Genomic DNA, 21,383 nt, shown 5'->3' on the forward strand with positions numbered 1-21,383 from the left:
ATAACGGAATAGTTCTGCCTTCATCGCAAATGCGATAAGAAGTTCGCAGATGCGAACTCTGAAGGTTTCGCAAATGGAGTAATTTCTTCGCAAATGCGACCCAGTTCCCAGCAGCCCAGGTTCGCAATTGCAATGACTACCTCGCAATTGCGGTAGTCGCAATTGCGACCAAAACCTCACAAATGCGAGAAAACCAGAACCAGCACACATAAATATTAACAAAACAATCCGAAGCTAATCTGAAACTCACTCGAGCCCCTGAGGCTTCAAACCAAACACCCCCACAGGTCTGAACACATAACACGAACTCACTTGCATGATCGGAACACCAAAATAACCTATAGAACCACGAATCGGATGCCAAAACGCATGAAAATCACTATGAACTTCAAGAACTTCTAGAATTGCAACCAAGCGTCTGAATCATAGCAAATCAACTCCAAACGATACCAAATTTTGCTGGCAAGTCCCAAATGACATAATGGAGCTGTTCCAACTTTCGGAATTGCATTCCGAACTCGATAACACAAAAGTCAACTATGGGTCAAACCTCTCCATTTTCCAAACTTCAACTTTTCCAACTTTCGCCGAAATGCCTCAAATTACCCTACGTGCCTCCAAATCAGAATCCGAACGCACGCCTAAGTCCAAAATCACCATACGAAGCTACTGGCATCATCCAAAACTCATTCTGGAGCCGTTTATTCAGAAGTCAAATTCCGGTTAAATTCTCATCGCTTAAGCTTCCAAAACTAGATTCCTTCTTCCAATTTAACTCCGATTCATTCGGAAATAGAATCCAACCATGCACGCAAATCAATACACATAATATGAAGCTGCTCGTGACCTCAAACTGCCGAACCGGACGCAATTGCTCAAAATGACCAGTCGGGTCGTTACAAGGATATAGGCTTCGGAGTGAGGTGAGTCTCCTTTCTAACCTTGTAAGAGAGAATTGTTCCCATAGGTAAACTAATTGGATATGTACTTCTATTTGTGGGGGCTACGCACGCACAAGGCGACGAGAGTCCGTGCATAGCTACTATTATGCTTAAGTCCGGGTCTGCGGAAAGAGAACCAAAATGCGGAAAAACTAATAGAAACTGAAGATAAACAAATATAGAAGTGTTTAAGATGTCGCTCGGCATATACCAATACAAGATATCAAAAACTGAAGAATTTCCAAAACTCGGAATCTCATGAAATCACAAGCTACAAATACTACATTGTGCTCCAACTCCAGAATGTCTAAACAAAAGTAAATACATAAGGGCTAATACTGTAAGAGAGAATGGAATGGGACTCCTCGATCTGCGGACGCGGCAGATATACCTCGAAGTCTCTGGTGAATCGCCTCGCCTCAAGAGTAGTAGGGCTGAGTCGAAATACCTGGATCTGCACATGAAAAACATGCGTAGAAAGGGCTTGAGTACACCACAGCGGTACTCAATAAGTGCCAAACCTAACCTCGGTCGAGTAGTGATGAGGAAGGTCAGGGCCCTACTGATTATAGCTGAAAAACAAGATAAAACAATATAGAATACGACAATGTAATTAAATGCTAATAGTATGAACTAACACAGGATAATAAGAATGACAACAACTAATATAGAGACAGAAGTAATCACGGAAAGAACACAGCTCAGCATAGAGAAAACAACTGGGAATCTCCCAGGATACCGTCCTGTAGTCCCAAATACAAATATCCAGTGGATCTCCTGGGATACCTTCCTGTAGTCCAACTCATAGTGCGCGGGGATCTACCGGAATCCCGATCCGTAGTCCCAAATGTAAATACCCAATACTGGGAGAATCTAACGGGTGTAGTCCCGTAGTTCCAATATAAAAGTGCAGGGGGATCTCCCGGAATACAAATCCGTAGTCCCAAAGTAAACATACAGGGGATCTCCCGGGATACCATCCCGTAGTCCCAAAGTAAATACACAGCAGCCACACGAAGAATACTCAATTCAATTCAAATATAATAACAAGGTAAAATAGGTATTTCTAACCTAGCATGCTGCACATAATCTAAATAAGGCAGTTGAGCAAATAAACAATTAAGTCAATTAAACATGCTTCCCTAAGCTAACGCCAGGCTTAAATTGCAAGTAGTATAAACAGGAAAGGAAACACAATTTTAGTTACTAAATGAAAACCGGATTTTCAACAATTAGCACAAGTACGCACTCATCACCTCACGTACAAGGCATTTCAATTATCAACAATACCAAATCCTAAGGGAAGTTCCCCCACACAAGGTTAGGCAAGCCACTTACCTCAAAGCGGCTCAAAATCAACCCGAAACAATGCTCTTGCCACGAGTACTCGACTCTAAATGGCCCAAATCTATTCAAATCAATTGCATAATGTAAATAAAGCTTCAAGTAACCGATTCCACTAATTAATTTTAAGCTAATATGCGAAATTAGTAAAAATTACCAAAATGCTCCCCGGGCCCACGTCTCGGAATCGGGTAAAATTTACAAATTCGGAATCCTCACACTCTCACGAGTTTAGTCATACCAAAAGTACTAAAATCAGACCTCAATTGGTCCCTCAAATCACCACTCAAAGCTCTCCAATTAATCAAGCCCTAACCCCTAATTTACCACTGATTTCCTAGAAAATTTCATGCTTAGAATGATAAAAATCACCATAATAATGAGTTTAGGAACCAAGGACCTTACCTCAATGAATCCCTCTGAAAAACCCCCTTGAAAACTGCTCCCCAAAGCTTCTTCCCGCTTGAAAAGAGATGAAAAATAGCTCAAATTCGCGAAGGGCGAAATATATATGTTCTGACCCAGCAAAACCGCATCTGCGGTCCAATTACCGCACCTGCGGTCCCAGGTGCACATCTGCGGTTCTTTACTTATCCGCCAGCCACTGCACCTGCGAAGAATTTCTCGCACCTGCGCCTTCGCAGATGCACCCACATCTGCGGCTCCAGCATTTCTTCCTCTTGGTCGCATTTGCGGCTTTCCTTTCGCTTCTGCGGGCTCGCACCTGCAGTCCCCAATCCGCAAGTGCGGTTATGACAGCAAACTTAGCAGCTTCAGCTGCAAATTCCCAACTCCAAACTTCCCGTTAACCATCTAAAACCACCCCGAGGCCCCCGGGACCTCAACCAAAAGCACGAACAAGTCATATGCCACTATCCAAACTTATACAAATCTTTAAAACATCTCAAACAACATCAAATCAACCAATTAACATCCGACTCAAGCCTAAGAACTTCAAAACTCTCAAACTACGCTTTCGATCAAACCTCGTCCGAATGACCTGAAATTTTGCACACACATCACATTCAACGCTACGGAGCTACTCCAACTCCCGGAATTCCATTCCGACTCTGATATCAAAATCTCACTATCGAACCGGAAACTTCAAAAATTTAACTTTTGGCATTTCAAGCCTAAATGAGCTACGGACCTCCAAAACACAATCCGAACACGCTCCTACACCCGAAATCACCCAACGAAGCTAAAGGAACCAACAGAATTCCATTCCGAGGCCGTCTTCACATTGTTTAGACTACGGTCCAAATTCTAAAACATAAGCTCTCATTTAGGGACTTAGTGTCCCAAAACTCTCCGGAACTACAAATAAATCCTCCCGGCAACTCACAATATCAGAAACAAACACGGGGAATGCAGTTAATAGGGGATCGGGGCATTAATTCTTAAAACGACCGGCCGGGTCATTACATCCTCCAGCACTTAAACATTCGTTCGTCCTCGAACGAGCATAGAGACATATGTGAAGTAGTGAAAAGATGAGGGTAACGGCTGCGCATATCCTGCTTGGTCTCCCAAGTTGCCTCCTCGACCGGCTGACCCCACCACTGAACCTTCACTGATGCAATGTTCTTTGACCTTAGCTTTTGAACCTGCCTGTCCAATATCTCCACTGGCTCCTCAACGTAAGATGGGTCCTTGTCCAACTGGACTGAACTAAAATCCAACACGTGCGACAGATCAACGTGATACCTCCGGAGCATCAAACTATGAAATACCGGATGAACTCCTGCCAAGCTGGGAGGTAAGGCAAGCTCATAAGCAACCTCCCCAACACGCCTCAATATCTCAAAAGGACCAATAAACCTCGGACTCAACTTCCCTTTCTTCCCAAACCTCATAACGCCCTTCATAGGCGAAACCCAAAGTAGGACCCACTCTCCAACCATGTAGGAAACATCACGAGCCTTCCGGTCCGCGTAACTCTTCTGTATGGACTGGGCTGTGCGAAATCTATCTTGAATCACTTTAACCTTCTCCAAGGCATCCTGAACCAAGTCTGTGCCCAATAATCTAGCCTCACCCGGCTCAAACTAACCCACCGGGGACCTACACCCCTACCATATAAAGCCTCATACGGTGCCATCTAAATGCTGGACTGATAGCTGTTGTTGTAGGCAAACTCCGCCAATGGCAAGGACTGGTCCCAAGACCCTCCAAACTCAATCACACACGCACGGAGCATATCCTCAAGAATCTGAATAGTGCGCTCGAACTGTCCGTCCGTCTGAGGGTGAAATGTTGTACTCAACTCCACCCGAGTACCCAACTCATGCTGTACGTCCCTCCAGAACTGTGATGTGAACTGAGTACCTCTATCTGAAATGATGGAAACTGGAATACCATGCAGACGAACAATCTCCCAGATATAAATCTCTGCCAGCCGCTCTGAAGAATAGGTAGTACACACAGGAATGAAATGCGCAGACTTGGTCAGCCGATCCATAATCACCCAAATGGCATCGAACTTCCTCAAAGTTCGTGGGAGCCCAATTACAAAGTCCATGGTGATCCGCTCCCACTTCCACTCCAGAATCTCTATCTGGTGAAGCAATCCACCCGGTCTCTGGTGCTCATACTTCACTTGCTGACAATTGAGGCACCGAGCTACAAACCCAACTATATCTTCCTTCATCCGCCTCCACCAATAGGGTTGTCTCAAATCCTGGTACATCTTCGCGGCACCAGGATGGATAGGATACCGCGATCTGTGGGCCTCCTCTAGAATAAACTCTCGAAGCCCATCAACATTGGGTACACAAACTCGACCCTGCATCCTCAATACCCCGTCATCACCAATGGTCACATCTCTGGCATCGCCATTTAAAACCTTGTCCTTGAGGGAATGCAAATGAGGGTCATCAAACTGACGCTCCCGGATACGATCAAACAAGGAAGACCGAGAGACCACACAAGCTAGAACCCGACTGGGCTCCGAATGATCCAATCTCACAAACTGACTGGGTGAGGCCTGAACATCCATCGCCAAGGGCCTCTCCACTGCTGGTAAATAAGCTAAATTCCCCAAACTCTCCACCCAACGACTCAAGGCATCGGCCACCATATTGGCCTTACCCGGCGGGTGATACAAAATAGTGATATCATAGTACTTCAGCAGCTCTAACCACCTCCTCTGGCACAAATTTAGATCATTCTGCTTGAACAGATGTTGCGAACTCCGGTGATCCATATAAATCTCACAAGGCACACTGTCACGACCCCAGTTCGCCCTCCGTGAACTATCGTGACGGCACCTAGTCTCTACGACTAGGTAAGCCTAACAAACTGCGAAAAAAGAAACAACAGGATAAAATAAATAAAACTTGAAGAATAAACATAGTGGGGGTTTAAAGATGCCGCTCGGCATATACAATACAACTCTCAAAATGAAACTACATTTTCCAAAACTCGGGATCTCATGAAATCACAAGCTGTGGAATAACTATAGTGTTCTAACTCAAGAGTGTCTAAACAAAAGGAAATACAGAAGGGCTAATGCTATGAGAGAGAATGGAAAGGGACTCCTTGGTCTGCGGACGCGGCAGACATACCTCGAAGTCTCTGATGGATCACCCCGCCTCAAGGATAGTAGGGCTGAGTCGAAGTACCTGGATCTGCACATGAAAAACATGCGCAGGAAGGGCATGAGTACACCACAACGGTACTCAGTAAGTGCCAAGACTAACCTCGGTCGGGTAGTGACGAGGAAGGTCAGGGCCCTACTGGTTATAGCAAAAAAAATGAGATAAAGCAGTATAGAATATGACAATATAATTAAATGCTAACAGCATGAACTAACACAGGATGATAAGAATAACAACAACAATTATAGAGACAGAAGAAATCACGGAAAGAATACATCTCAGCATAGAGATAACAATCGGGGATCTCCCAGGATACCGTCCTGTAGTCCCAAATATAAATATCCTATGGATCTCCCGGATATCGTCCCGTAGTCCAACTCATAGTGCGCGGGGATCTACAAGAATCCCGATCCGTAGTCCCAAATGTAAATACTCAATACTGGGGGAATCTATCGGGTGCAGTCTCGTAGTTCCCATGTAAAAGTGCAGGGGGATCTTCCGGAATACAAATTCGTAGTCCCAAAGTAAACATACAGGGGGATCTCCCGGGATACCGTCCCGTAGTACCAAAGTAAATACACAGCAGCAACACGAAGAATACTCAATTCAATTCAAATTTCATACCAGGGTAAACAAGTATTTCTAACCTAGCATGCATCACATAATCCACATAAGGCAGTTGAGCAAATAAGCAATTAAGTCAATTAGACATGCTTCCCTAAGCTAACAGCAGGCTAAAATTGCAAGTAGTATAAGCAGGAATGGAAACACAAACTTTAGTTACATAATGAAAATCGGATTTTCAATAATTAGCACAAGTACGCACTTGTCACCTCACGTAAAAGGCATTTCAAATATCAACAATACCAAATCCTAATGGGAGTTCCCCCACACAAGGTTAGGCAAGTCACTTACCTCGAACCAACTCAAAATCAACCCGAAACCATGCTCTTCCCACGAGTACTCGACTCCAAATTGCCCAAATCTATTCAATTCAATTGCATAATATAAACATAACTTCAAGTAACTGATTCCACTAATTAAATTCTAAGCTAATATGCGAAATTAGGAAAAATGACCAAAATGCCCCCCCGGGCCCACGTCTCGGAATCGGGTAAAATTTACAAATTCAGAATCCTCACACTCTCACGAGTTCATGCATACCAAAATTATCCAAGTCCGATGTCAAATCCCCAATCAAAACTCGAAACTTAGGCCTAAGAACTTTTCCAAAATTTTCCCCCAAAATCCGAAATTAAATGATAAAACTAACAATAGATTAATGGAATACAACTAGAACGGGATAAGGAATTTTGACCCACTGATTTCCTCTTCAAAATCCTCCCAAAATCTCCCTCAAACGAGCTCCAAATCGATTTTTCCATGTTTTGAAGTTAACCCTCGATTCTGCCCTTTTTCTGCCCAGTGAAACAGCATCTGCGGCTCTAGGACCGCACCTGCGGCGCCGCTTCTGTGTAGACCAAGTCGCACATGCGAATTTTCATTAAACAGGAGTTTTCGCACGTGCGACTCCCTTACCGTAACTGCGCTCATGCAGGTGCATTCGACTTTTCGCACCTGCGGCTTCTGGAGCCTGGACCAAATCTGCTTTTACGGTCACCCAGCCGCTTCTGCAGTGCCGCACCTGCGGTCCCCCAACCGCAGGTGCGGTTATGAAAGATCTTAGCAAACTTTAGCAACTTGAGATTTTTGCCTAAGTTCAATTCACTTCCGTTAAGCACCCGAAACTCACCCGAGGCCACCGGGACCTCAACCAAACATGCCAACGAATCCTAAAACATCATTCAAACTTGTTCCAACCTTCGGAACGCTCAAAACAACATCAAAACACCAATTTAACATCGGATTCAAGCCTAAGAACTCCAAAAACTCTCAAATTACGCTTTCGATCAAAAAGTCTATCAAACCTCGTCCGAATGACCTGAAATTTTGCAAGCACGTCACATTCAACACTACTGAGCTACTCCAACTTCCGTGTTAGTTTGTATGAGTCCACCAAACTGTAGAGTACCTGGGATCAGCATTCTCCTTTGCCAAAAGGGCTATTTCATCATTTGACGCCGGAACCCCTTGGGCTTGCTGACCTTCCAGGATAGCATTCATAGCCTTTAATCGACGAATCTCCTCAAATGCACTATTCTGAGCATTAATCAGCTGTGAGACAGTCGATGTACTTCCTACTGCCCTATTCTTCTCTAGGCACTCGCATTCTTCCAGTGTCGTCTGTGAGAAGGTCTGCTTCTTTGTCCCCACCTTCCCTTTCCCCAATGGCACCTCAAAGAATTTGAACACTCTTGTAAGCAGAAACCCGTAGTGAAGGCCATGATTGCCATCTTTGAAGGAGGTACCTTTTGCATGTGCTCAATCATTATAGCAGGCAGGCTTACAAGACTAAAGCTATCTAGTTGCTCCATAAGAACATGTCAGACTTAGAGGTTACGGACCTCCTCTCTGCTCGAGGCAATAGAACTTTGTTGACCAATTCAAAAAGCAGCTGATAGACAGGGAGTAACGCCTTCTTATGGATCTGGTCCCCCTTCTGATTTGCATTTTACTTTACTATGGCATTTCTGGAATTGAACTGACAAACATCCCTTACACTGGACACACCGGCTATAGGAACCTTAAGAATTTCACCAAGCAACTTTACATCAAACACGATATCAACTCCATTTACCAACGCACAGATGTGGTCAATCTCAACGGGAAAAGGCTAGCAAAGAAGCTTTGCACTTCATCCTCATAAGCTTTAGGACCATCTATTTGAAATAGATGCCCCCATCATTGAAACACAACCATTTCAAGAACATGGCGCATACCAGCCATCTCAGAGATTGCGGGGTCAAACGTACGACACAGCAGAAGCTTTTGGTGCCTCAAGCGTTCTGAGCCAAGAGTGACTTCACTCCTTATCCTCTTCACAGAACCAGGTTCCTGAATAATTTCAGACTTGCATTTTCCGGACTTTTCACCACATAATTTCCCTTTTCCCTTGGACTTGACTAGCACATCCTCATCGGACATCGAGAACTCACTCACAACCGCATTCAATTTTGAACTTGAGGTTGACCCCTTTTCTATTGAAGCAGGCTGCTTCTTTTTCTGAGACCGTCTAACCAGTGAATCAGGTTCATCTGGTGTTTCTTCTTCCAACTCTACCACAGGGACCGCCTTATCACTTACGGGTACACTATCTTTCACCAACTTCCTCCTTTTCTTCTTACTGCTTTTCTTACTCTTCTGAAGGGCATAGTCGTAAGCCACCTTAGCTTGTAGCCTGGTAGTAGGTTGTTTGGTTGAAGATTCAAGAGTGGACACAACCCTTCGCTTAACTATGAACCCATCGAGAGCTAAGTGATCTTGATCCTTCTCGTCACTGGACTTCATCTCAGGGACTTAAATGTCCAGAGGTACAACATTAAATGCAGGGAAAAAACTGTCTTGGGAGTGAGAGCCCTGACCTGGATCCTCCGGAGAGGGATCAGGCTCCTCATGTGAAAGCCCAGTCGTCTCTGCCAGTGCAGCGTTTTCAACTGGCACCATAGCTCCATTTTCCCCCGTACCATGTATCTCGTTTTCCTGAGTTATTATCTCTTGAAGAACACCGTCAGCAGATACCAAGAAGATGGATACAACACTTTCTTTCTCAATCGGCACTACTGCCACCACGAAATTTGTAGTAATAATGTGAGAGCCCTTTGCACACTCATGACTTTCTTCTCCACTTATTCCTAGATTAGTAGGCATCTCAGAGGATAGAAAGGACGGATCAGCACTTTTGGGGATTTCTGAAATGGAAAGAGACGGAGAAATTGGCTGAGGTGAGGTTTCAGTAGGGAGAGTAGGAGTGGTTATACAAGACTCAGAAAGAATGGAGGACTCCATATGCTTTTCAGTGATAGGTACGACCGAGACAGGGTGGTCGGAGGTTGTATCAGCCATGGAAAGATGAAGCAAAGGTGCTTTGGGAGATTTTGAGAAAGGACTTATGGTTTGTGGAGAACGGATGGGATTTATTTAAGAGTGAATAATTATGAAGAGAGAGATAGGGACCGGATCGGAAATGGCGGTTGAGCGTGGAGAAGTGCAACATATCAGAGGGAGATGGAATGATTTGAAGTGAAGAGACGTGACAACAGAGTCTGAAAAGTTGGATGACATGGCAGTTGTGTTTTGTACCCTTTTTAAGACGTGTATTAAAGGATGCACAGAACCACTAACCTTTGGTACAAGATAACTTTTATTTGAAAGTATCAATCCTCTTTTATCATTAATGCACTGCATCTACAGCTTCCATACTCATCATGCGTGTTTACCTTCAACGGTATTAAAGTGAGTTAGACATGGCCAGAAAGCACTTTTAGCCAGTTATTTCTTGAAGGTGATTTTCATAGCCAGATAAAGAGGAATTAGGTTCTCATTGGGCTTTAAAAGCCCCAAATTCACTCTGTTTCTTTCAAATTGTTCCCTACTTAATGCCTTGGTGAATATGTCTGCAACTTGGTCTTTTGTGTTGCAGAACTTCATACATATCAGCCCTTTCTCCACATTGTCCCTCAGAAAGTGATGCCTCACATCAATATGCTTTGTCCTTTTGTGTTGAACTGGATTCTTGGCCATGTTGAGTGCACTGGTGTTATCACATATAAGAGGAACACTCTCAGTGATTACCCCAAAGTCCTCCAGTAGCTGCTTAATCCATAAAAGTTGAGCACAGCAGGAGGCTGCGGCTACATATTCTGCTTCAGCTGTTGAAAGAGCCACTGAGTTTTGCTTCCTTGTGCCCCAAGAGATAAGACATGAACCTAGGAAGCGAGCCATTCCAGAGGTGTTTTTCCTGTCCACAAGATAACCTGCATAGTCTGCATCAGTATAGCCAATGAGACTAAAATTGTCACCTGAGGGATAATACAAGACCAGGTCCTGTGTTCTTTTAAGATATCTCAGTGTTCTTTTGGCAGCCTTCAAATGAGATTCCTTGGGATTTGATTGAAACCTTGCACATAGACCCACATTAAAGACAATAACAGGTCTGCTGGTAGTTACATAGAGAAGAGACCCAATAATGCCTCTATACATGGTTGGATTCACAGGAGACCCAGTTTCATCCATGTCCAGTCGAGTGGCCGTAGAAATGGGAGTGTCTATCACCTTTGATGCTTCCATGTTAAACCTTTTCAGGAGCTCCCTGATGTATTTTTGCTGACAAATGAATATACCTTTTGGAGACTGTTTTACTTGAAGACCCAAGAAGAAGTTCAGTTCCCCCATCATGCTCATTTCTAATTCACTTCCCATGAGTTTTGCAAATTCTTCACACAGAGAATCAGCTATTGCCCCAAAAATAATATCATCAACATAGACCTGAACAATGAGCACGTTCCTTCCCCGTTTCTTCAAGAACAGAGTGTTGTCAATTTTCCCTCTTTTAAAGCCATTTTCCAAGAGGAACTTTGACAGTCTTTCATACCAAGCTCGAGGAGCCTGCTTCATCCCGTACAATGCTTTAGCCAGTTTAAAAACGTATCCAGGGTGTTCATGACATTCAAACCCTGGGGGTTGCTTCGCATAGGCTTCTTCCTTAAGAAGTCCATTCAAAAATGCACTTTTGACATCCATTTGGAACAAGGTGAATTCCATATGAGATGCAAAGGCGATTAGAATTCTAATAGCTTCCGTACGAGCCACCGGAGCAAACGTTTCATCATAATCAATCCCTTCGTCCTGATTGTAACCTTGAACCACCAGCCTGGACTTGTTCCTTGTGGTAATTCCATGTTTATTGAGCTTGTTTCTGAATAACCACCTAGTTCCTATAATGGTTTGGTCTGAGGGTCTAGGTACCAGGTGCCAAACATTATTTCTATCAAACTGATGTAACTCGTCTTGCATGGCTGTAATCCAATCTGCAACTTTCAAGGCTTCCTTAATATTCTTGGGTTTCTATCTGGGAGAGAAAAGCTAAGAAGGAAAGTGAATTTCTGGCTCTTGACCTGGTTTGTACTCCGGAATCTAGAGGAGTAATAATGTTGTCCATCGGATGAGATCTTTGGTGTCTCCAGTTAGACGTCTGAGGTTCATTTTGAGAGGATGTGGGTAAGTTGGGCTGGTTCTCCTGCGTTCTTCTCTCAGATTCTAGTGGAGTTCCCTGAACTGCATCAACCACTCTTTCTTCAGCTTCAGTGGTTGTAATTGAAGTGCTTGGTTCCATTGGTGATGAGGTAGTACTGTCTTCACTCATCTCTTTTATTTGACTCATCATATCTGACTTTTCGTTCGTCATGTCAATGAATTCACCAGGGACTAGTAAGGGTTCTCCATCTTGATCTTCTTCAGCACTCTTCTGACAGGATGGATAAGACTCATAAAAAATAACATGAACACTTTCCTCAACACATTGAGTCTGCTTATTATATATCTTGTAAGCCTTGCTTTGAGAAGAGTAGCCCAGAAATATTCCTTCATCACTCTTGGCATCGAATTTACCAAGATGATCCTTTCCATTGTTGAGAACATAGCATTTGCACCCAAATGTTCTTAGGTGAGTCAGCTTGAGTTTCCTTCTATTCAACAATTCATAGGGGGTTTTGTTCAGAAATGATCTGATCATGCACATGTTCACCAAGTAGAAGGCAGTGTTGACAGCTTCAGCCCAGAAGTTCTTTGCAATTCCAGTGTCGATTAGTATTGTTCTTGGCATCTCTTCCAAAGTTCTGTTCTTCCTTTCTACTACTCCATTTTGCTGAGGAGTTCTAGGAGCTGAGAAGTTGTGAGTGATGCCATTTTCATTGTAGAACTCATCAAATTTGACATTGTCAAATTCTGTCCCATGATCTGATCTAATGCATGCGACTCTAGATTCCATCTTCACTTGGATTTTCTTCACAAAGGCCACAAACACTTCAACGGTTTCATCTTTAGCTCTGAGAAACAGAGTCCATGTGAATCTGGAGTAATCATCCGCTATCACAAAAATGTATCTTTTTCCTCCTCTACTTTGCACTCTCATAGGGCCACATAGATCCATATGTAGAAGCTCTAGTGGCTTTGAGGTGCTCACATCTCTATTAGACTTAAAGGAGGACTTCACATGTTTTCCTCTAGCACAAGCATCACAGACCTTTTGCACCTTGAATTTTGATACGGACAGACCATGGACCAGAACCTTCTAAATTAGTTTGTTCAGAAGAGAAAAACTTGCGTGGCCCAGTCTTCTATGCCATAGTTCCGCATCATCATCAACAGCTTTCAGACAACTCAGATCACCACTTTGTAAGGACTCGAAATTAGCAACATAGATGTTCTTGTATCTTTTGGCCATAAGTACCACTTCCCCAGTTACCAGATCAGTGACTGTACATATTTTGGACAAGAATTCCACCTTATTTCCTTTATCACAGATTTGAGAGACACTCAAGAGACTATACATAAGGCCATTGAGATAGTACACATTTTCAATGGAATGAGTGAGTGACTTCCCGACTTTTCCAACTCCAAGAATGTACCCCTTTTTCCCATTCCCAAAGGATACACTCCCTCCTTGCAGGGCTTTTAGTAAACGAAAGTCCATGTGTTCCCAGTCATGTGTGTCACACCTCCTTTTTCTTACTACACCCGGGAAAGGGCGTAAAGGAGTTTTTCCAATTAAAGAACAATTGAAACGGGATTTATTATTAAGATTTCAGAGTCGCCACTTGGGAGATTAATGGTGTCCCAAGTCACCGGTTGAATCCCGAACCGAGGAAATTATGACTCTGTTAACAGTCTGCGAACCAAAAATCTGAGTGAGGAATTCTGTTAACCTGGGAGAAGGTGTTAGGCATTCCCGGGTTCCGTGGTTCTAGCACGGTCGCTCAACTGTCATATTTGGCTTATTTATCTGATTTTACAACATGTTTTAGTCTATGTGCTTTTTAACCGCTTTTATTATTCTTATTTTAAAGAGAATTGCAACGTCGTGAAAATGTCTCGAACCGCGTCACATAAATGCACCCGCGATTTTTGACACATTTTGACTTCGTTGAGATTTGGATTTGGGTCACATAAATGCGTACCCGAGTTTAGGAAGGTAATGTTATTAAAAGACGCGCTTAAAGAGGCTAACACGCTATTATCATTGCGGGAGGCCGTGAAATTCGCTAAACGGAACGCCCAGATTCTAAGTTTTTTTATATAAGCATTTAATGAGGGCCCCGCAATTTATATGTTTTGTTCGGCGAGGCTCGTCTCACTTTTTATTTAAAGGCCAGTCCTAAGGTAACTACGGTTTTCTACTTAATATTGTCTCTAAAAGGGCCCTAATTAATTGATGTTGTAAAATTTGGGCCTCAAGTTCAAGTCCGGATTCAAACAATAGGGAAAACCTTTTAATTTGAACCCGCTACTTAACTCGAAAGCCCAATTTTATACTGGACTTCAGGTGTTTAAACGTCAGGTAATGAATTAAAAGTCTTAACTACAATCAAATGTAGCCAGACTTTGGGCCAAGCGTTTGGGCCCAACATTAGTAAATCAGAGTCCGACTATTGACTGGGTACAATCCAGCCTTGGATGCAATATGGAGATATAAATGGGCTTCGAATGAAATTAAGCCCAATGATGTACTCACAGCACAAATTACAATGGCAAACATGCACTCAATGCGGAACAGAGAGTTGATTAACAGTTTCAAATTATCATTTACTTTTACACTGATTACCTGAATCAATTCATTTTATTTGGCATGTATTTTTGACCCCAAAAAAACAACTGCTATGGACTAATTATCTGAAATAAAAAATAACTGCTGAACTTGCCTAATAAAGGAAACGTGCATCTGAGCATCTGTAGCATATTGGATAACACTCGAAATTCATATTAAAGTTCATTGATAACAGATAACACACGAGACCTTTGTTTTGAGTTTATCAAGCTATGAATTCATTAATTGAACCCAAGCTCTTCAACAGCATTCATGCTTACGACTATCCTGTTGTGGAGTATAAATACTAGTAAACAAACTCAAAGTTATTTATTAATTGCATGAGATCAAACTACTCGAGCATTAGACTACTGAAATAGAATGAAACAGATAAGGCAATTCATGAATTCAACAATCCATAATTAGGCAGTACAGTCCACACAATCCAGTTTAGTATACAAATGCAGATTCAAAAAAATCCTGAAACTAGTTGCAATACAAATGCAACTTCAGCAGAAATGAAAAATAGTGCACTTCATTTCATGTCCAACTTGGAGATTACACGACATGCACCTGGAATTAAGTCACAAGGAGAAGAAGAATAAGAATCAGCAGCAGCAAATGACAAAGCAGCAATTCAGATCTAAGCTCACAACCCAGCAACCAATATCAAAATCAGTCGGAATCGAAATGTGAAAACACAGCACTAATGTCAACCAAATAGACTCGGATAAATCCCAAGTCGACCAAAATTAAACCCAGGAAGAACTTCTGAAAATTCCAGCAACTAGAAATTGAGCTAAGAGATGAAAATCAACAATTAACACTCGAAATCAATCCATAAATGCAATATAACAGTATTTTTTGGTTTTTCTATAGTATTTTCTGTTTGTTTTTGGATTTTTGGGGCAGGATCTCAGATCTAAGAGAGGATTTTGAACTTCTAAGGATTTGAAGTTCAAATTTTAGGCTCAGATTTGCAGAGAGGGTTTTGGGGGGAATTTTGGGGTTTCAAACTTGTTCCTTAAGGCATTGAGGACTGCTTGTTATAGGCATAAGGGAGGGCATCCCTCTATTTTCTATTTTCTTTTTCAGTCCCTTTTTATTTTCAAACTGGTCCTTTACTTATTAACTTGTTCCTCATGTTAGTACCCTAAGTTTACTGAAATATGCACTAAAGTCCTTCTCTAGAAGATCCTGGAAAACTCTAGTCTTAACTACCATGTTCTACCCAATCCCAAATACCCAAATTATCCCTGAACTTACACTAAAATTGTAGCTATAACCAAACAACTTCCTAAGTTCTGAATTCAACTTCGACTGAAAAATGTAATCCTAATTCACTACTATCTAATTATCTATTAAACTCGGCAATAAACAAATTAAGACTAATCAAGCCCAAACAAAGTCGATTAACAACTATTGAGACACAAGATTAAACTAATATCCAAATACTAATCTAACCAAATCAAACTCATCACTCAACTAAAACCAAGAATCAAATGAACTAAAATCTATATGGCTGAACAATTAAGCACAAATTAAATCACCAAATCAGAACAGAATCAAACAAAAATGGGAATTAACCTAAACAATAAACACTACGGGAACAAACCGACTCATCGAGATTATACCTACACATTTAATACCTAAACATTATACCTAAACATTTAGCTAACAGTAACAGACAGAATTAGATTGATATTAAACTAGGCTATCAATTAAAACTATGCAGAACTTAAAACAACATTTCAAAAACACGAATCGAATTAATAAGAACCAGAACCAAAGAAAAAAAATAAAAAGAGAAGAGAAACTCACTGATTTCAGACTTGATATGATTAAACCGTCGAAATTGATTTCCGGTTAATGTTATTTGTCTACTTCGTCAGAAATAGACATATAACATTAACCAAAAATCAGCTGACTTCAAAACCTCCCAAAACAGGTTCGAACCCATGAACCCTAGATTTGAAATTCGGCGAGTTCCGGCGGGATTTGAGGGGTTTTGGTTAGGGATTAGGGATGAGGGAGGTCAGGGGAGTGTAGGGTATGAATTTGGGGCCGTTTGGACAAGGTAAGGTTTTGGCCGGAGAGTTTAGATTCAATATTCGAGTCGTTTGACTATGATTCGAGGAAAACCAATACTAGATATGGAAAGAGGAGGACGAGGGGAGATTGGGGTGTTAATTTGGAGTGGTTTGGAGCCGGCGCCGCCACCGGAGCTGGTGAGAATTTGGTGGCGGCTGGATTAGGGTTTTGGGGATCGGTCTTAGAGAGATGATGTGAGGGGGACGATGAAGGGGGGGGTAGGGGTCTTAGGACAATTTTATATCAAGTTTTGGTTATTTCCCAGCCGTTGGATCAAAGATCCTCGACGGCTGGGATTAAACTATGACCAAAAGACATCGTTTGGTGAGGCAGGGGAGACGGACCGGGTTACCGGGGTTGGGCCTGGGTCTTTCAGGGTTATTTCGTTTGGGCTCAGCCATTTTGGCCCAAATTCGGGTCTTTTAAGAGCAGTCCACTTTCTCTCTCTTTTTTTTTTAAAAAAACAAGTTTTCTTTTATTTCTTTTACTTATTTTTGTTTTCATTTTGTACTTTTTATATTTTTCTGACTTTATAAAAATGCAAAAAAAAAAATTTAAAAATTAAAATAAAGACAATATATTTTCAAAGTTAAGCTAATTAATTCCTAAAATTATTTAAAATCTATCTCGTGACAAATTCAACAATTAAAAATGCAAAAGTGGACTATTTTTGTTATTTTCTTCATATTTTGTTCTAAAAATAACTTAACCACTAATTAATCCTAAAATATGAAATTAGATCCTAAATGCAAATGTCAAGCGTATTTTCTATGTTTTCATATGAATTAAAATGCACAAATAAAATGCAAACAATTAACAGAAAATAACATAAAATTCACAACTTGTAAAATAATGAAAGAAGATAATTTTGTTTGAATTTTTGGGAATAATTCACTTAGGGCAAAAATCACGTGCTCACAATGTGCTTTGAAGACCCACTATCCATGAACCATTGTTGACCGCTTCCTTTCACTGTTCCCTGCACAAGGAGATTAGGAGTTAGTTTTAGGAACCCAAGCAAGTTTGGGTCCCTTGTAGTAGGCAAGAGGATAAATAAGAGCTCTCTGAGTCCATGCAGGTAATGCTCATTTTTTGGGAGTAGAACCTGGTCCCCTAGTTGTAGTCACTTTTTTAGCAAATACTTTGTTTTTCTAAACAGCTTGATCCCTGGCCTGGCAATTTTCTTTGAAGTGCCCATTGTTCCCACATTGGGTACAAAGCCATTTATCAGAGACACTGACGTACTTGCTGTGTGGGTTGTAAGGAGTTTTCTCCCTTTGGAACCCTATTCCCTGCCTGTTGCCATCATTATTAGTGTGCATGGCAGCGATAGCTTCTGAGGACCAGGTTCACTTTAGGGACTTTTCAAGATCATTCTTTACTCTTTCTAGATCAGTTTGAAGGAGCTTGGTTTTCTCAATTTCAACACACATCCTAGTTCTCATAGCTTTCACTTCATTTTCAAGCCTAATGTGTTCCTCACTAGCTATCTCCTTTCCCTTTCCAGAATTTTCAGGATTTGACTTAGTCCCTGGTCTCACTATTGTTACCCTTAGGTCAGCAATTACTGCCAAAAGATCATTTTTTTCTTTTCTGAAGATTTCAATGGTTTCCTTATGGTCAATAACTACAGCCACTAAGTCGTTTCTAGTTTGTTCAGATTCTCCTAGTTCTAAGGTCAAAGAATCCCTATCCGCCACAAGACTATGATAGGCAACAATTAATATATTAGCTAAAGATATGAGTTTTTTTGGAGAATAGGATTTCAGATTTCTCTGAACATCCCTGAAATTTACATCTTTGTTGCCATCGTCTTCATCATCATCTGATTGGGCCATCAAAGCAAACGTTGAGTCATATTCAATTTTCTCGCCTTCTACTGCCATCATGGAACTATCACCCACATCATATTCATCTTCAGACTCACTGGAGGATTCCCCCCATGCAGCAAGAGCCTGTTTCACCATATGGTCACCGGATCTTTTTCTTTTGAAGTCCTTGAAAGGAACCGGGTTCCTCTTAGCTGCTTTCTCATTATAGTTCTCGGATAATTCTTGCTTCAAGAGAGGACAGTCTTTCATGAAGTGTCCAGGCTTCCCACACATATGACAAAGATCATAGTTTTTTGATTTGTTAGAGCTGCCCCTTTTTAGCATTTCTCCATTTCTTTTGACCATCTTCTGAAATCTTTTGGTTAAGTAAGCCATGTCACTGTCTTCCTCACTTGAGTCATTATAGCTTTATGTATCAGATTCTTTTCCTTCTTTGGTTCTCTTCTTTCACTGTCTATCTTTTTCTTCATCTCGTAGATCTTCAAATTTCCGACCAGCTCTTCTATGGTCAGCTCCTGTAAGTCTTTTGATTCAGTAATAGCATTCACCTTGCTTTCCCACGGGCTAGGCAGAATGCTGAGGATCTTCCTCACTAGCTTGTTTCTGGAAATAGTTTCACCAAGTGAGTGTAACTCATTTATGATGGAAGTGAATCTTGTGTGCATTTCTTGAATGGATTTATCGTCCTTCATTTTGAAGAGTTCATACTCGGTAGTGAGCATATCGATCTTAGACTGTTTTACTTGTGTGGTTCCCTCATGAGCTGTTTGCAAAGCTTCCCATATCTCCTTGGCAGTGTCGCAGGTGGAGATTCTATTATATTCTTCAGGTACTATTCTGCATACTAGAATCTTCTTGGCATGAAAATTCTTCTCCACAGCTTTCTTGTCTGCGTCAGTGTATTCTTTACTGGTTTTTGCCATCGAATATGGAAGTTCTTCCAGTACCTTTGTTGTAACATAAGGACCATCGCATATGATATCCCATAACTTAGAATCCTCAGTCATGATAAAATCATGCATTCTTGTTTTCCACCACCCATAGTATTGTCCATTGAACCTGGGTGGTCGGTATGTAGATTGACCTTCTTCAAATTTTGGTGGAGCAGCCATAAAGATCCTTCCTAGGTGTTAGCCTGATAGGAGGAACCTGCTCTGATACCAATTGTTAGTTTGTATGAGTCCACCAAACTGTAGAGTACCTGGTTCTCTATGTTATTCTGCTGAGAATGTTAATAAAACTGTAAGTAAATAACACACAGAATTTTTACGTGGAAAAATCCCACACAAGGGGACAAAAACCACGACCTACACCTGTAGGCTTTCAACTTCACTAACTTGTAAAATACCTATTACAAGCCAGTTCATAATGACTCCATTACAAAGAATTTAACTCAACTAACTTGTGGTACTGTTACCACAAGCCACTTTGTGACTCCCTAGTTACAAAGACTTTCACTAACTTCTGATGCTCTCACCACAAGTCACTTTGTCACTCTACAGTTATAAAGGCTTTTGCTTATGACTAAACCTAGTCACAACATAAACTCAAAAGAGTTAACGGATTTTACAAGAGGACTCCTAATCAACGCTTCTAGCCAAGAAAATTAGGAGATACAATAAGTACAATAACAAAGTTACAACTCAACTAAGGACAACAAAATACTAACTTTAGGAATTGGTCCGTAGTGGCGTTCAACTTTGTTCTAAAAGCTCGTGAGAATTGATTTTTCTGTATTGCAAAAGGCTTGAATGAGAAACTGAAACATTCAAGTGATGTTTTAATATAAACTCATTTTTGGTACACCTTGATCACATCACTTGAAATGATGTGAGCACTTTAGTTGGTCAAGGAATGAGTGGGCGCTGTGCAGTGCGGCAGAAAGAGTACAGGCGGTCACTTCGTTTCCAGCTGTGTCCAATTGACTTTGTATTGCTATGAGGGAACCACAAGGGTATCAGGTCCTAGTTTTGGTTTCCTAGCTCCTGAAGCTGTAGCAGTTCACACTTAGCTGGAATCCGTTAAATACAGTGTAGTCTAAGTGAGTCAGGTTCCTATCTGGTCCTTAACATTAAGTTTGTTAGATCATCAAAACATAAGGCAAAGACATTTGAGAACCTATCATTCCGGAATTCCATTCCGACGCCGATATCAAAAATCTCACTACCGAACCAGAAACTTCAATAATTCAATTTTCGGTATTTCAAGTCTCATTAAGCTACGGATCTCCAAAACACAATCCGAACACGCCCCTAAGCCCAAAATCATCCAAAGGAGCTAACGGAACCAACGGAATTCCATTCCGAGGCCGTATTCACACTGCTCCGACTACGGTCCAAATTCTAAAGTTAAACTCTCATTTAGGGACTAAGTGTCCCAAAACACTCCGAAATTCAAATTAAATCCTCCCAGCGACTCACAATAGTAGAAACAAACACGGGGAACGCAGTTATTAGGGGATCGGGGCGTTAATTCTTAAAATGACCGGCCGGGTTGTTACATCCTCCCCCTCTTAAAACATTCGTTCGTCCTCGAACGAGCATAAAGGCATATCTGAAGTAGTGAAAAGAGTAGGGTAACGGCTGCGCATATCCTGCTCGGTCTCCCAAGCGGCCTCCTCGACCGGCTGACTTCGCCACTGAACCTTCACTGATGCAATGTTCTTTGACCTCAGCTTTCGAACCTGCCTATCCAATATCGCAACTGGCTCCTCAACATAAGATAGATCCTTGTCCAACTGGACTGAACTGAAATCCAACACGTGCGGCGGATCACCGTGATACCTCTGGAGCATCGAAACATGAAATACCGGATGAACTCCTGCCAAGCTAGGAGGTAGGGCAAGCTCATAAGCAACCTCCCCAATACGTCTCAA

At 41.7% G+C, this 21,383-nt stretch overlaps 1 protein-coding gene across 1 annotated transcript; it reads right to left on the minus strand.

Moving 5' to 3' along the window:
- Window positions 1–18,025: 18,025 nt before the first annotated feature.
- On the minus strand, window positions 18,026–19,515 carry LOC109207796. Its single transcript, XM_019370788.1, has 4 exons — window positions 19,217–19,515; window positions 18,889–19,111; window positions 18,525–18,769; window positions 18,026–18,380 (listed from the first exon to the last, which is right to left on the minus strand). Exons 1-4 carry the CDS (start codon window positions 19,513–19,515, stop codon window positions 18,026–18,028), a joined length of 1,122 nt encoding a protein of 373 aa, XP_019226333.1.
- Between the last annotated feature and the right edge of the window lie 1,868 nt (window positions 19,516–21,383).

This window comes from Nicotiana attenuata, unplaced genomic scaffold (assembly GCF_001879085.1).
Source record: "Nicotiana attenuata strain UT unplaced genomic scaffold, NIATTr2, whole genome shotgun sequence".
NCBI classification, from domain to species: Eukaryota; Viridiplantae; Streptophyta; class Magnoliopsida; order Solanales; family Solanaceae; genus Nicotiana; species Nicotiana attenuata.

What these genes read in the sequence shown, in the direction of transcription:
- LOC109207796 (XM_019370788.1), bottom strand. Translation starts at nt 19,515, where the DNA reads ATGACTGAGGATTCTAAGTTATGGGATATCATATGCGATGGTCCTTAT. An exon ending in TGACTCAAGTGAGGAAGACA is followed by an intron (nt 18,770 to 18,888) that starts GTGACATGGCTT and finishes ATGTGTGGGAAG; the next exon opens with CCTGGACACTTCATGAAAGA. An exon ending in AAAATTGAATATGACTCAAC is followed by an intron (nt 18,381 to 18,524) that starts GTTTGCTTTGAT and finishes TGCCTATCATAG; the next exon opens with TCTTGTGGCGGATAGGGATT.